The sequence below is a fragment of the Oryzias melastigma genome, linkage group LG8, assembly GCF_002922805.2.
Source record: "Oryzias melastigma strain HK-1 linkage group LG8, ASM292280v2, whole genome shotgun sequence".
NCBI classification, from domain to species: domain Eukaryota; kingdom Metazoa; phylum Chordata; class Actinopteri; order Beloniformes; family Adrianichthyidae; genus Oryzias; species Oryzias melastigma.
Genome location: NC_050519.1, coordinates 15189313 through 15203041, shown reverse-complemented (window position 1 = coordinate 15203041; position 13729 = coordinate 15189313). Strand labels below are relative to the sequence as shown.

At 35.8% G+C, this 13729-nt stretch overlaps 2 protein-coding genes and 1 long non-coding RNA gene across 3 annotated transcripts in view; 2 read left to right on the top strand and 1 right to left on the bottom strand.

The window, feature by feature from the left end:
- The window catches only part of ypel3 (yippee-like 3), a 4577-nt gene extending 1397 nt beyond the window's left edge, over positions 1-3180 (top strand). The window contains exons 2-5 of the mRNA XM_024271751.2: positions 262-380; positions 481-524; positions 950-1058; positions 2055-3180. Coding sequence (XP_024127519.1) covers positions 264-380; positions 481-524; positions 950-1058; positions 2055-2144 — 360 coding nt within the window. The 5' untranslated portion in view covers positions 262-263 and the 3' untranslated portion in view covers positions 2145-3180. The remainder of the gene's footprint in view (positions 1-261; positions 381-480; positions 525-949; positions 1059-2054) is intronic.
- Positions 1-5726, bottom strand: part of LOC118599073 — a 16439-nt gene extending 10713 nt beyond the window's left edge. Inside the window, exon 1 of the long non-coding RNA XR_004948353.1 lies at positions 5592-5726. This is a non-coding gene — a long non-coding RNA (uncharacterized LOC118599073). The remainder of the gene's footprint in view (positions 1-5591) is intronic.
- On the top strand, positions 5647-11088 carry atp6v0ca (ATPase H+ transporting V0 subunit ca). The gene is made up of 3 exons (XM_024271750.1): positions 5647-5894; positions 9675-9858; positions 9947-11088. The coding sequence occupies exons 1-3, from the start codon at positions 5819-5821 to the stop codon at positions 10149-10151; spliced, it is 465 nt and encodes a 154-aa protein (XP_024127518.1). The 5' UTR covers positions 5647-5818; the 3' UTR covers positions 10152-11088.
- The last annotated feature ends 2641 nt before the right edge of the window (positions 11089-13729 follow it).

Sequence of the window (13729 nt, the reverse complement as noted above, 5' to 3'; positions counted from 1 at the left end):
TGAAACTAACTTAACCGCGCTTCAACATAAAACTTATGACATATCAAATAAATCAAAGGAGGAGATAAATGATATTACACTTGCACCCTGTAGAAGGGCTGGCTAAATATGTGCCTGATTAAAAAAAAAAGGTTGTTTTTGTTCTGTTGCATATTCAAAAACATAGAAAACTATTTTTTTTTACTTTTTTTTTAACCAGGTGACCATAAAGCAATTAACTTAGAATGTTTCTCCCTCCCATATATCTGTATATATTTTTAGACATGGTGAAGCTGACAAAAGCCAAGACTTTCCAGGCTTATCTAGACTCCTGCCACCGCCGTTACAGCTGCGTGCACTGTCGCGCCCACCTGGCTAACCACGACGATCTTATCTCCAAGGTACTGCCGTCCTTCAATTCTTCATAATAATTTAAAACTAGTGCATAAAAATACTTTTTTTTTTTCCTCCTGTCACTGACTTCCTGTTTTTGTCTCCTAGTCTTTCCAAGGCAGCCAGGGAAGAGCATACCTCTTTAACTCTGTGTAAGTGTGTTACACAGATAAATCTACAAGTTTTGAATTGCTGTCTTGTAGCTTCAATTCTGGTTTCCTTACAAAACAGATTCTTAGTATTCAGAAGTGTTTACATAAACTGCAGCATCAACAGATAATAAGATTTGCTCCAGAGAGGACCTTGAAGTTGGATGAGTGCATTTCAGTCACGCTCCCTTTGGGTTAGTAGGTCAGGAATACACACAGATATGTGGGGCTGTTAAACAACATTAACCCGTAATCTAATAGCAAGTTCCATTCCGTTTACACATAAATCTTTTAAGGTGAGATATTAAGCAGCAAAGGTGCCCTTTATGACCTCCTTTTTTCCCCCCATATAAGGAAGTAATGACTCTAGTTTACAACAGGGAGGGCTGTACTTTTAAATACTGAGTATTTTACAATTTTGCTTGCAGGGTCAATGTTGGCTGTGGTCCTGCAGAGGAGAGGCTGCTGCTGACGGGACTTCACGCAGTGGCGGACATCTACTGTGAAAACTGTCATACCACACTCGGATGGAAATATGTAAGAACCTCCTTATCTATTTGATGTTTTCTCGAAGTCATCTCTGGTGCACTGACATTCCACTAGAATGGTCATGCAGAATCTTTCTAAAGACACATAATATTTTGTCTTCAATTTCGGACGACACCTCCGCTCGATGACGTCATCATTATTCTCCTGTAATCTAAGTTAGCACATAGCTGCCAGTGCTCGGAAAGCCTACAGCAACGTCAGTTTCATAACTTTAAAAAGTCATGCTAAAACAAAAAAATCATTACTTGGATTTAAATGTAAACTTATGTGCTTCATAGCATACCACGTGAAGAAATTAGTTTCTCCTCTGCGCCAAAGCGCGACACGCATCACCCTTGCGGCGGAGGGATACACAATGAAAAGTCCCTGCAGGTTACCCATAAGAAAAACAATTTCAGAAAAATGCCCCTTCAATTTGAGGGTAGGGAGAAGAAGTGTAATATTGCATCTCACAATGGACACCAGCACAGACTTATTATCCTTCTGTGATGCTGAAGTACTAATGTGAAATGTGAGAAATCAGGTTTTTTCTGTATTTAAACACCTTGGGAGCATCTATTTTTTTTGTATATACAATGATAACAGAGAAATTTTGATTCTGAATTCTGACTCCTACTGAGGTGAATTTAGACTTAGTTATAATCTTATACTTTCTTTCATACACACAATTTGACAAACGAGAGGCTTTTATTCTGCATATTTTAAAATGAATTCCCCTTAAAGGGAAAAATGGAAGAATTTGCCTTTTTAATGACAAGATATAGTGAAATAAATAAGGTTTCATCTTTTTTAGTTGTCAAGTGAGATAAATGAGGAGCAGTTTCTGCTTCTAAATCATGTCAAGATGAATGATTTTGTTTAGGTGAAGCCTACAGTTGTGCTAAATCATTGCTTCATCTTTCTCAGAGTTTAATTTTTAATCTTTATACCAAATTTTACCAAGCCTTTTTAATTCTAACAACCACTATGGATTTTTTTCTGCAGGAGCAAGCCTTTGAGCTCAGTCAGAAGTACAAGGAGGGAAAGTACATCATTGAACTCTCCCACATGATAAAGGACAACGGTTGGGACTGAGACTGAACTCTTCATTGTTCTCCATGACTTTTTATTTCTCAAAAAGTTGCATCCCCTCCACTTAAAAGGGTTACTGTGTAGCTTCCTCATCTTACGCTCAAACCATTGCTGTGCCACACTTTCACTTCATTCAGCTTTGAAAAGAATTGCACGTGATGCCTTATCTTTGTCTTTTTCATGTTTTCCCCGGGCAAACGCTACACATTTGCTGATACGGATTTCCCAGTTATTAGTAGTGCTGGGACATGAACTGAATAAGTGCATGGTTTGTGTGAGTGTGTGTGAGTGAGAAACATTGGGAGTTATAGTCACTCTGCCACCAATTCCTGTTGGATTTTAAGGAAAGCTGTCAGCGATTTTAAAGCGACCTCCACAGAGTTTCGCTCCGTTGTGATGCGGCCCCACGAAAGTCAAGGAATTAGATCTGGAGAATCTAATTGAAGTATTTTGAGTACTAAAGGAGCACATCTCAATGTCATGTGGCTTGAATGGTGTTTATTATCAAAATTTGTTTTAACTCGGATCATCTTGGGGTTAAGAAGGGTTTTGCAAAGAGCAGCAGGAGAGCTCTTTTTGTTTTAATTTTTTTTTCTTTTTTAGTATTTTTTTACATTAAGATGGCAATCTTGGTGTTTAAATTTTTATTGTTTAAAGCTTTCAAAAATCTCCTGCAAGAATCCTTAAATTTCTACTGCAAGTCTTCCTCTGCACAGCTGTAACTTTTAGTATGAGCTTGCACGGTTTGCAGTGCATGCCGAGGCCTTATAAGCTGGATAGTGTCGACAAGCTTTAGTTCTGAAGTTTCACTTTTAAGTTATCACTGCACACATGGGGATATGGTCACCTCCATTTACAGCTAGTGAAATCTATATTCATTGCATATTACTTAATCCTGAGCTGTCCCTGCAGATACATTAGCTATACTGTGTCGGTGCAAATTGTGAAAATGTAGAATATTTTTGGTGATTTATGATGTTTGCTTTAAAATGTTTTTATTTTAACCTGGTCTTTCAATAAACTACAGTTTGCCATGAAATTAGTTGTTGTTTTTTTAAATTCATGTTATATTGTACACAATCATTTAAATTTGGCGAATATTTTTGAACATTTATGCTTCTCTAATCAAATATAGAAATGTTGCTTGGAAATTAAGGAGAAAAAAATTTAGTTTGTTCTGTTGAGTTCACCCCTGTATAGTTTCTATGTATTATTCTGGGAAGATGGTTTCCAAGAGCACAGAAATGTTTAAGAATGATTTCAGGAAATTGTGTTAAATGGTTGAAACCCTTCTTAAAATCACAGCACTGAGCATTCCTCTTAATATTTAATATGTTCTTTTATTATTAACAACAAAAAAACTCTCATAACACTATTTCACATTATTTTTTTAAGCCATCAAGTAACTTTTTATCAAAAAAACAGCTGAGCAGCTCCCACATCATGATGACACCTCTTCTGTGTTTCAGTATTGGAATTTTTGACTGTTTTGCCTTGAGCTGCATTACATTCAGTCATCAAATTTGTATTTTTAAATGTTTTCACTTGCCTTTCATCACAGTTAAGAATACTTAGGATTTATCTGTGCATTTGGTTTAGTTGCAATTACTCTGTTAAGAAAAAAGAAATGTGACCCTTTTCCCTTTTATAACGAAACTTTACACCACTTTTCTCTTTGGCCAGCAGATGGAGCTGTAGAGCATACAACTGAGCCTAAATCATTCAGTTGAGACATTTCTAGTTCATTCAAAAATGCTTAAAGTTGGGGAACTTAGTTAAAAATGTAGGTTGTGACAGTAACACCCAGCCATTCTGTGTGTCATGAGTTTTGCCGGATTACACATAACACATTTGAAAGCACTTTTAACTTGTAGAGTCACACAGAACCGTTAAGAGTTTGCAGCATGGTAACAAACTAAATTCACAACTTGGGATGGAGAGCTGTCTTCAGTTGTGGTGTGAACTCACCACTGCAAGAAGACATGAATGCCAGAGGTCATGACCTCTGAGAGGGAGCAGACAAGTTAAAAAAAGGACTGAATGGACCAGTTCATGAGATGCTTTCAACTGTGATATATAACAAATAATTTGTTCTAGACCATTTTTTTACCTTTAAATAAAAACTATTTTTTGTAAAAACATGCATAGTCTATATAAAAGATAACAATAATTACATCCATCTTGAGTACACGATAAGTATTAAGTACCGTATCTGTAATAGAATGAGTAAAGACTTTCATTCAAACAAACTGACCAGCTCATCTTTGTGTAGAAGTGTAAAGAAGCAGCAGCTACTGTAATATTCAGAGCATTACCCTGTGGCATGTGGTGCTACATGCTGTTAGTTATTCCTGTTGTAAATTTGTACTCATAATCCAGAATAATTTGGAATAAAGCCAAACAAACTTTTGTGAAATTATTGTTTCATATATATATATATATATATTATGTCAAAATGAAGAAAGGAATCTTCTCCATTGCAACCACCTCCTTTTTATATTTTTTTTACATCCCTGAAAATGACACCTGAACTCGATATAGTTGCAATTTTTGTCCCTTTTTCATATTATTTCCAGCATTTTAATTTCTGCTTCTGATTTATGACAAGTTGAATAAAGATATACTCAGAAATGCAATTTTAGATTATTTTTCTTTATATTTGTCTACTATCTTTAGAAAAATGAACACGATAGAAATGCTAAAAACATGATTTTCACCAGAGTGGGTCTTTCTTAAATATTTAGCTTTAATTTTTTTTTTTCAGAAAATTGTATTTTATAGGTAAAGAAATTATCCTAATATGACCTTTCAAGTTGTTTTTGATATATGTTCTCTTAAAAAAAGATTTTGGGACAATTAGTGCACACATATCTTAATTTTATCTTGGAGAAAAAAAAAACAATTATATGTATGGAAAAAAACAATTTAGATGACAAAATTGAGGAAAAACACATAAATATATCTAATTTTGGCTCCATAAAAGAGATAAATTTGATCTGCAAATAAATAAATACATAAATTGAAGTAATATCCCTTTACTTGGCGTGAGAAACACCCATTTTTATTTTTAGTGTCACCTTGACCGTGGACCTGCTCTCCAGACTGTCTTCAGTTTCCCTTTCAGCTCGTCTCCTCTCACTAAAAAGCACATTTGTTTTTGTGATGCTTGAAACCCCCAGTTTAGTCATTTTGTGGTGGATGTTCCTGAACATTTGGTACCTAATGATTATTGCGCCAGCGTGTAGTGACGACTAGCGTTCTAACTGCAGTCAGTGCACTTGCAGCAGATCATACCAAAAATCCTGAAGTGGACTAAATATGGTGAGAAAACACAATACAATCGCCTGCCTCACACAATCATGATTAAAGTTGACACTGAATTTATTTTTTAGCAAGAGTTAATTTGATCTTAAATATCGGGGAACAGACGGCTGTTTGAGCGGAACCCACCTGCTCCAGTAGAATTGGATCCTTCCGGGATGGCGGGTCATGTGACTTTTCCCGTTTCGCCATTTTCCTCTTCTACACCGGTGTTCCCGCTGGCAGAGACGTTTTTGCCGTCCTCACGGTTCTTTTTTAGTAACCTGCCGAGAGGAGACGGTGGGACAGGGGACCCCCCCTCGCTAAGAGAAGATAGTCTGCCCCCGTAGCGTTATCGCCCCGAGAGAAGCGCGAGAATGTCTTCTGAGGAGAGCCCCGAGTACTCGCCTTTCTTCGCTGTGATGGGAGCCTCTGCGGCCATGGTCTTCAGCGGTAACTACACCAGCTTCTTCATTTCACACCTTCGCCCCACCTCGCTTTTAGTAATGAGGGATTCGGGCGGGGGAGGTAAAGCTGACGTTTGAGTAAAGCCAACCGCGTGGTTGGGTGTAGAGGCGGCAGTACACCTGTCGTGGATGCGACGATGTGGCGATGATGAGGCGACACCAAGCAGCTGACCGCAGGCTGGCTGTGCGTGTGGCTATTATCGCAGTAGGATCCATCACTTCTGGTTATTCACGGGCTGCAGCTATGGTAGCTGCTGGTGACGCAGACCATCAATCAGGTGGGAGCTTTCCCGCTCAGGCCATATATTTTATTTTTCGCCAAGTTCAATATAGAACATCATCAAATTAAAATAAAAAAATAAAAAATAAAGGCTGAGTGGAGGCCTGTGATGTTTAAGGGAGAATCTGCCAATCCATCCATTCACGATGTTCCTCTGCTGGCTCACTCCACATCCAGTCAGTCATGTTCTAGTGGGGGAACACCCATTAAAACAGCCATCTGTTTAAAACATGTTCATTTTTGGTTAGAAGGGATTAAAAACAATTATTTTTTTATGGTTTACTACAATAAATATATAGATTATTGGTCGTTTTTATCAAACACACTTTAAAAAAATCATTATTTTAGACTTAATAATTAGACGAAATAATAATAATAATGTGTCGTTTTCTAGGACTATAACTGTCCAAATTCCCTCCCTACTCTGTAACTACTAAAAAAAACTTTATAGTTACTATCTAGTAATTTTAGGAAGACTATTTATGTTTTCTAAAGATGGAAATTTGGAGGATTTATTAAAAATACATTCTTGCACATGAACAATTGTTCAAATGCAATGCATTGTGGTCTATATTTGACAATCATCAAATATAGAAATTTCCAGGCCCCTTAATATTGGATTTGTAGTTTTTTAAAGCTCTATTAAATGACTTAGTGAAGGAATTCTGACAAAACCATAGTTTCTGTAGAGTGGCTGTAGGTAATCAAACATTTGCTGGGGTAAGCCTGACCCCATTTCCCGTCATCCATCTGAAACTTAACGCACTATTCCACTAGCTTTCAACCCCAACCTAACATTACTGTTGCAACAAAACCGACGAGCAGTATTGGAGCTATCTAGCCGTACAATTTTGATCCAGATGCCCGTTCGGATGAGGGAAATGAAGACGTACATGGATCTAGTCGAGGAGATGCCACAAGCGGGGAGCTTGTAGCCTGCTGATTGTGACTTTTATGTAACGACTACAATGTTTTTCTATCAGGAATTTGTCTGCTCTTAAAGCACAGCAATTTGAATAAAGAAGTCCTCAGAAATGCAATTTCAAGCTCAATTTTCTTTATGTCCTCCGTCATCAGAATAATACCACAAGAACATGTTAAAGCACCAAAAATGTGATTTTTCATCTGTGTGAGTCTTCAAGTTTGTTTTTTTTGTTGTAAGTTTGTGTGCTGAAAAATATAAGAAATATTTTTTAAAACTTGTATTTCCATATTTTTTTTATTTTTTATCCAAGACGCACTTTTAAATTGATTTCAGGTCCATTTTTGCCCACCAGACTCTTCAGAATTGTGATGGATGTAAAAGTGTAATAGTTTTAAGAACAAAATTGTGAAATTACTTATTAAGTTAAAATATATGATATTTCTGTTAACCCTGAAGATGAAAATGTAAATAAGCAGTACTAACTGTATGGATTAGTATTTAATGATGGATCTATGCATAGAAATGATAGACTTATATGAAGTTTTTTCTTTAAACACGCAAGTCAAGGTTGGCACAGATCTTGGAAAAGCTGGAATTTTCAGAAACACCCTTTTCACAATGGTAAAAGTAAAAGTAGTAAATATTTAATATTTTATTCTAATAAAAATGATCAGGAATGAAAGGAATCACAAGTCAAACCTCTGCTTAAGAATGGTCAAACAGAGGTCAGCACACAGTTAAATCACATGATGGAATGGTTGGAGTTTGCTGGGAGGCATTTAAACAAAACCTCTTTGAAACATCCCTGCAGCCGAATGTTGTGATGGTTGACGTTATGCTGTAGGGAAGGTTAAAAAAAATCCCTCTGAATTGACTAAAACATTTAAGAGAAACCCAAACATTTCTGTCTTAAGTCGTTTTGTTGAGTCTCCTTGAATATTAGCTTGGTCAAAGGTTTTAAGTTTTATAAGGATTACAGCCTGGTGTTTTTTTTTTTTTAATGTGAACCTGCTGGAGTAACCCAACTAGAATCTGGATCGGGTCCCAGTCAAACTAATGAAGCGTGGAAGCTTCCATCTATAGTGAAGATCTTTTCTGAAAAATGCCGTTCAGCTTGCAGGATCACTTCTTCTAAGAATTCATTTTCTCATGTTGGTGTTTTCATTCTGCAAGTTTACTTAAGAACCTGAAGAATTTTGTTGAAAGTGACCGTCATTTTAATGCCCCCCAAAGGCTTTTCTGTCATTCACCAGATTAGCTAATCATATGAGCTCTTCTCTCCAGGCTAAGCATGAACTATTACCTTTTTTTTAAGTGGAAATGTTTTTGTTGTTTTTAAATACTCGTATTTTTTTTAAAAGTGTTTTTTAGTGTTTATAACATGTTTTTACTGCATTTTTCTGATGATGGAGGTCATACATAAAGAAAATTAGGCTCAAAATGTTGTTTATTTCTTTATTCAAATCACTGAATCAGGAGCAGACAAAAATGCAGTTTCAAAAAAGCTTATTTGTGGTGTAAAACGCTATGCGATCCGCAAGCTCCCTGCTCGTCTGAGCGTGCATCTCGCTTGAAACTGTACATCTGGATAACTGCAATATTGCTCTGCAGTTTTGTTGCACCAATAATGTTAAGCTGGGGGTGTGGGGAGGTTGTAAGTTAGCGGAAGAATTTGTTAACAGAGAACTCTCAGCAACAGGGAGGGAAAGGGCAATCCAGCTCACAACTCAGAGGTGAATTTCCAATAAACTACTGCCGTTCTGCAGAAACTTTGTCTTAGAAAGCGAGACAGATTTTTACAATTTTGGCTAAAATGGTCATAATCATAATTAATGGACCACCGAGAACACTTTAAAGTAGATCAAAAGATGATCTGAAATCTGTATGTTTTGTATTTCCATGATAATCTCAACTAAACATGTTTGTCTTTGATGCTCAGCACTTCTAAAAGTCTTAAATCTTACAAACATTATAATAATAAAAAGTTTGCATGACAATTTATGATGAAAGGCTAAACTGTACAATAACTGCTACACATGCTGAATGTGCTGCCATTCCGGCTGTCTTGTTGAAGGATCGGAAAGGTCTGTTTTGTTTATATTTAGCCTCATTTACTCGTAGAGACTCTGCTCTGTTGAGGAGTGGATGGACTCCAATCACATTACGTTCACGTCATCCGTTCAGGAAGTAGCTGTATTAAACACAATGCTATTTCCTGTTTCTTAATTAGCAAGGTCTTTATAGTTAAATCTGAAGAACACAAACAATTTCTCCTCAATTATAATATGTGAAAATGTCTGTGTGAATAAATGGCTATGTAAAGCATTAATGTTATACATGGCAGGTGTGAGATGAACCCTATGTGTTTGGATGTATTTGTCCCTGTAGTCTGTTCTAAAAGAATGAGTTTAGATTACTGGCGGGCGGTCTAATCTAATCTTTTTCCCCAACACTCTTAATCTGTACGTTGCGTGGATTTACTTAAAAATAAATCTCCAGTCTTTGTCATTTGTGTGTTATGTGTGTGAAATGAACACGTACTCTGGTTTTCCCCCCCGCAGCATTAGGAGCGGCGTATGGGACGGCAAAGAGCGGCACAGGCATCGCTGCCATGTCTGTGATGCGGCCGGAGCTCATCATGAAGTCCATCATCCCCGTGGTCATGGCTGGTATCATTGCCATCTATGGGCTGGTGGTAGCTGTGCTTATAGCAAACAACATCTCTGAGAGAGTCAGCCTTTACAAGTAAGAAGAGCCTCATTTCCATTAACGTGTATTTGTGTCAGAAAATGTCTAAGTGTTAAGAATTTTGGGATCTGCTTCTCTCCATCAGGAGTTTCCTGCATCTTGGCGCCGGCCTGAGCGTGGGCCTGAGCGGCCTGGCAGCTGGGTTTGCCATCGGCATCGTGGGCGACGCGGGCGTGAGAGGCACCGCTCAGCAGCCCCGGCTCTTCGTGGGCATGATCCTGATCTTGATTTTCGCCGAGGTGCTGGGGCTCTACGGCCTCATCGTGGCCCTCATCCTATCTACAAAATAAGTGTTTCCATTCAGCTCCCATCTCATTCATTCCACACCGAAGCAGCAAGAACAAATAGGAGATTTTCACCTTCTTCCATAACACCCTCTGGGTCTGACAGGATGGGATGGCGTGGAGATATGATGGCGGTCAACGTTGACAGCTTTGGCCTCGGTAGATCTATTCCATATTGCTTTGAGCCGTCCAGTTTTGTCAGGTCTCGTGCGCACAGAACTGGCATGAACATGTACTGTTTGTTGTGAGATGATGTGTGGACAGTCTGCCTGATATATCGTCTATTCTTAAACTGTACAGTGATCCAGAGTCCTCCTCCCCCCAGTATACGTAGTTACCAGTTTGTGCTGTGAGTGTGAATATCAGCGTGTACCCCTCTCCACACCTCCCTCCTCTGATTTCTCTGTTTTTCGTTGGTGGTTTTTAATTGTCATCCTCAGTTTCTGAGACTGCTGAAACGTTGTGAACACTAGTATTTATTTATTTTCATGTTCTGTTCGGGGGACCATTCTTGAATCTCAGATATTTTTTTTCACTATTTATGAAAAGAGATGAAAATTCTAAAAGTGTCTAAATGGAAAATTGTTTATTAAATACCCTATATACATAATAATATATAAATGATCTGTGTATAGTTAGATTAATTGCACTGTTGGTAATTGTTCTAAGTGCTCGAGATTCCTCTGGATATAGTGTGATAATTATTGGAGGATGTTCACATTAAGATGACAGTATGTGAGCGTGAGTGGTTTGAGTGTGTAACGTCTGCAAGTGGATTCATGTTTAATAGGACATTCCCAAACACTAGTATTGTTTATCTGTAGTGCTGCTGTCTTGGTTCTTTTTTTTGGTTTTGTTTATTTTCTGTTGTTTGTTTAAAGTGAGAGCTCACTGTTCAGCCATGCCTGTCAGATTTCCAAATAAAACTCAACTTCCTCCAGAGCATCTGTGTGAAGTCGCTTTATTTTGAAACATTTTCCACAAATACCAGCTGGTTACACTGGTGCTTGCTACTAAAATCTAGACTAACTTGTTAATAAAAATTAATTGACTAATTTTAAAATGTAAATTTCATAACTGTTTTAAAGGTCAGGCTTGCTACAATCTCATTGTAAAATTTAGGTTTTTATGGTTCAAAATAATCCAAATGTATTTGAAATTGAACTTATTTAGAAACCAAATCAATTTACTGATTGCTATTTATTTTTGTAATTTGTATTTCACAAGCTCAAGGCGAACAGCCTTAGAAAAAAAAGACAAATGTGAATAGGATTTTATGCCTGCCATGGACACCAGTGAAAATCAAAAAATCATTGAAATAAAGAAGTTCAGCGCGTTGTCTTGTGGGGTACAGATTACCCCACTCCCAACATCAACATACCCAGGATAAACCAAGGGGTTAAACAATTAGGGGTTACATTTTTTTTAATAAACATATATTTTTTAAGGATATTTAATGAGCCAGCAACATATTTAATAGTGCTGGTTTGATTTAAGTGATCTAAGGTTAATAATCGATCCATAAAAATAGTGATCGATCTAATGCATAAAGCTAAAGTTCGCTAGCTTGATGCTAACATATAATGGGATTTCCCATAGGACGGCCAATCCTAACACTCGGTCGACGTAAACATATATTGCTGACTAAATCAACAGCTTTAATACTAACAGGCATGAATCTTATTTTAATATTTGAACAGCAGAGGGCAGACTTGCACTTTTTTTTACTTGAAAATGCTTTCAAGGATCATCTTTGTTTAAAATATGTATTATTGAATTTTTATCCCCAAAGGTTTAAAATATCTAAACTATTAAAAATATAAAAAAACATCTAGCACTTTACACTTCTGTGTAGATTATACTGTTTAAGAGGGCAAAAGGATCTGTTTATCCAAAGTTTTGACTTTTTGGATTTCTTTGTCAAAAAAAAGTAAAAAATAAGAACAAGTAAAAAATAAGTCTGCTTCTAATATTAACAGATTCTAAAATAGATTATCTGTAACATCTAGTGCTCTTTAACATGACAAGATATCATATTTGCAATTCTGCCCTATTCATTTTCAGTATTAACTGAATGGTGCAGAAATGCTATTCAGCTATACTGTACAAAGTATTGTAGAGTATAGCTGTAGTATATACCTGTTCTTATTTTTAGCTACATGCAGACACAAAGTAACGCCAGTCTGACAATTCAAACTAGATCTGTTATAGCACATCAAATCAGAATAAAGGTTTTCTGAAATGTTTTGCCTTTTTAGTGTTTTTTTTTTGCAATGGTATGCTTAATTTATTAATACCAATGTTAGTTTTAATTCCAATTATAGTTTCTTCTTTAATATTTAGAATCTACTCCAAAATGAAAAAGTATTTACTCTAATTTATATTTTTACAACTATTCTTTATGATACAATGCTGAAGTTATAAATACTCTTTCAGGCTTTTAGAACTAACCCAAAGATGCATTTCTGGAGCTTTGTTTCTCTCTTGTGGAGAACTTCAGAACATTCATTTTACCATTTTGTAATTTTCTTTAAGGCATTTGAAATAATATATTGAAATTTGTGTGTCTGAAATTTTTTTATGTGACTAGTAACAAAATTTAGTTAAAATATTTATGATAGTATTCATGTTTATAAATATGCTTTTTATTGATAATAATTTAAAAACATTTTTACTGATGATTATTCACACATTTTTGTTGATAATATGTTTATTTTTATGTTAATAATACTAATTATTTTTTAATATTCCTTTTTAGAATATATCAAATATTTTTAGTAAATAATTTGAATATTTAATATATTTGATAATATTATTATTTTGCTATATGAGTCATGATAATTTACAAATGTTTGTATTGACAGTACTGTTTACATTCATATTATAATAATCTTGTGCAATGTAACATTTGTAATCGATAGTTACATTTTAATATAATTTTATTGATTATTTGTTTTATGTATTAGTTTATACATTTAAACAATAATGATTATTACATATTTCTTATTAATGTTAGTTATGGCAAAAAATCTAAAATTGTGATATTACCGGACAAAAAAGGATAAACTGCTTTCAGTGAATGTTGTGTTCATCTTGTCTTAGAAAATAAGTATTTTTTTTTTCTTACTCAATACTATCATCAATGCAAATTTAGGACATTTCTAAACCTGAATATCTTCCAACTATTACATTCTATTGAATGAAGTCCTTTTGGTATCTGGAACGTTTGTGGGGCTTTTCAGTGATACAAGGCATGAAGGAGAATTGTAGTCATTAATGTATTAAAACATGATTGGGGATGAGTTTTCTCTGGTTGTCAGGAAGAAATGTATAAAACTATAAAAATATATATAAAAACTGTATTGAACAATTTAATAAAAATATATTTTCTATTCTTTGTTTTCTCTAATTTTCTTTATCAACTTTTCACAGTATACTTTCTATATTTCCATTATGCTGACACCTGTCAAAATATTACCATTCCTATCCTTCATCCCCCTAACCTGCTGCATGTCCTTCCCATCTCGATCTCTCTTCCTTGCTAGTCTGTACAGGTCAGTCTCTCCCTCCTTACTACCCAACCT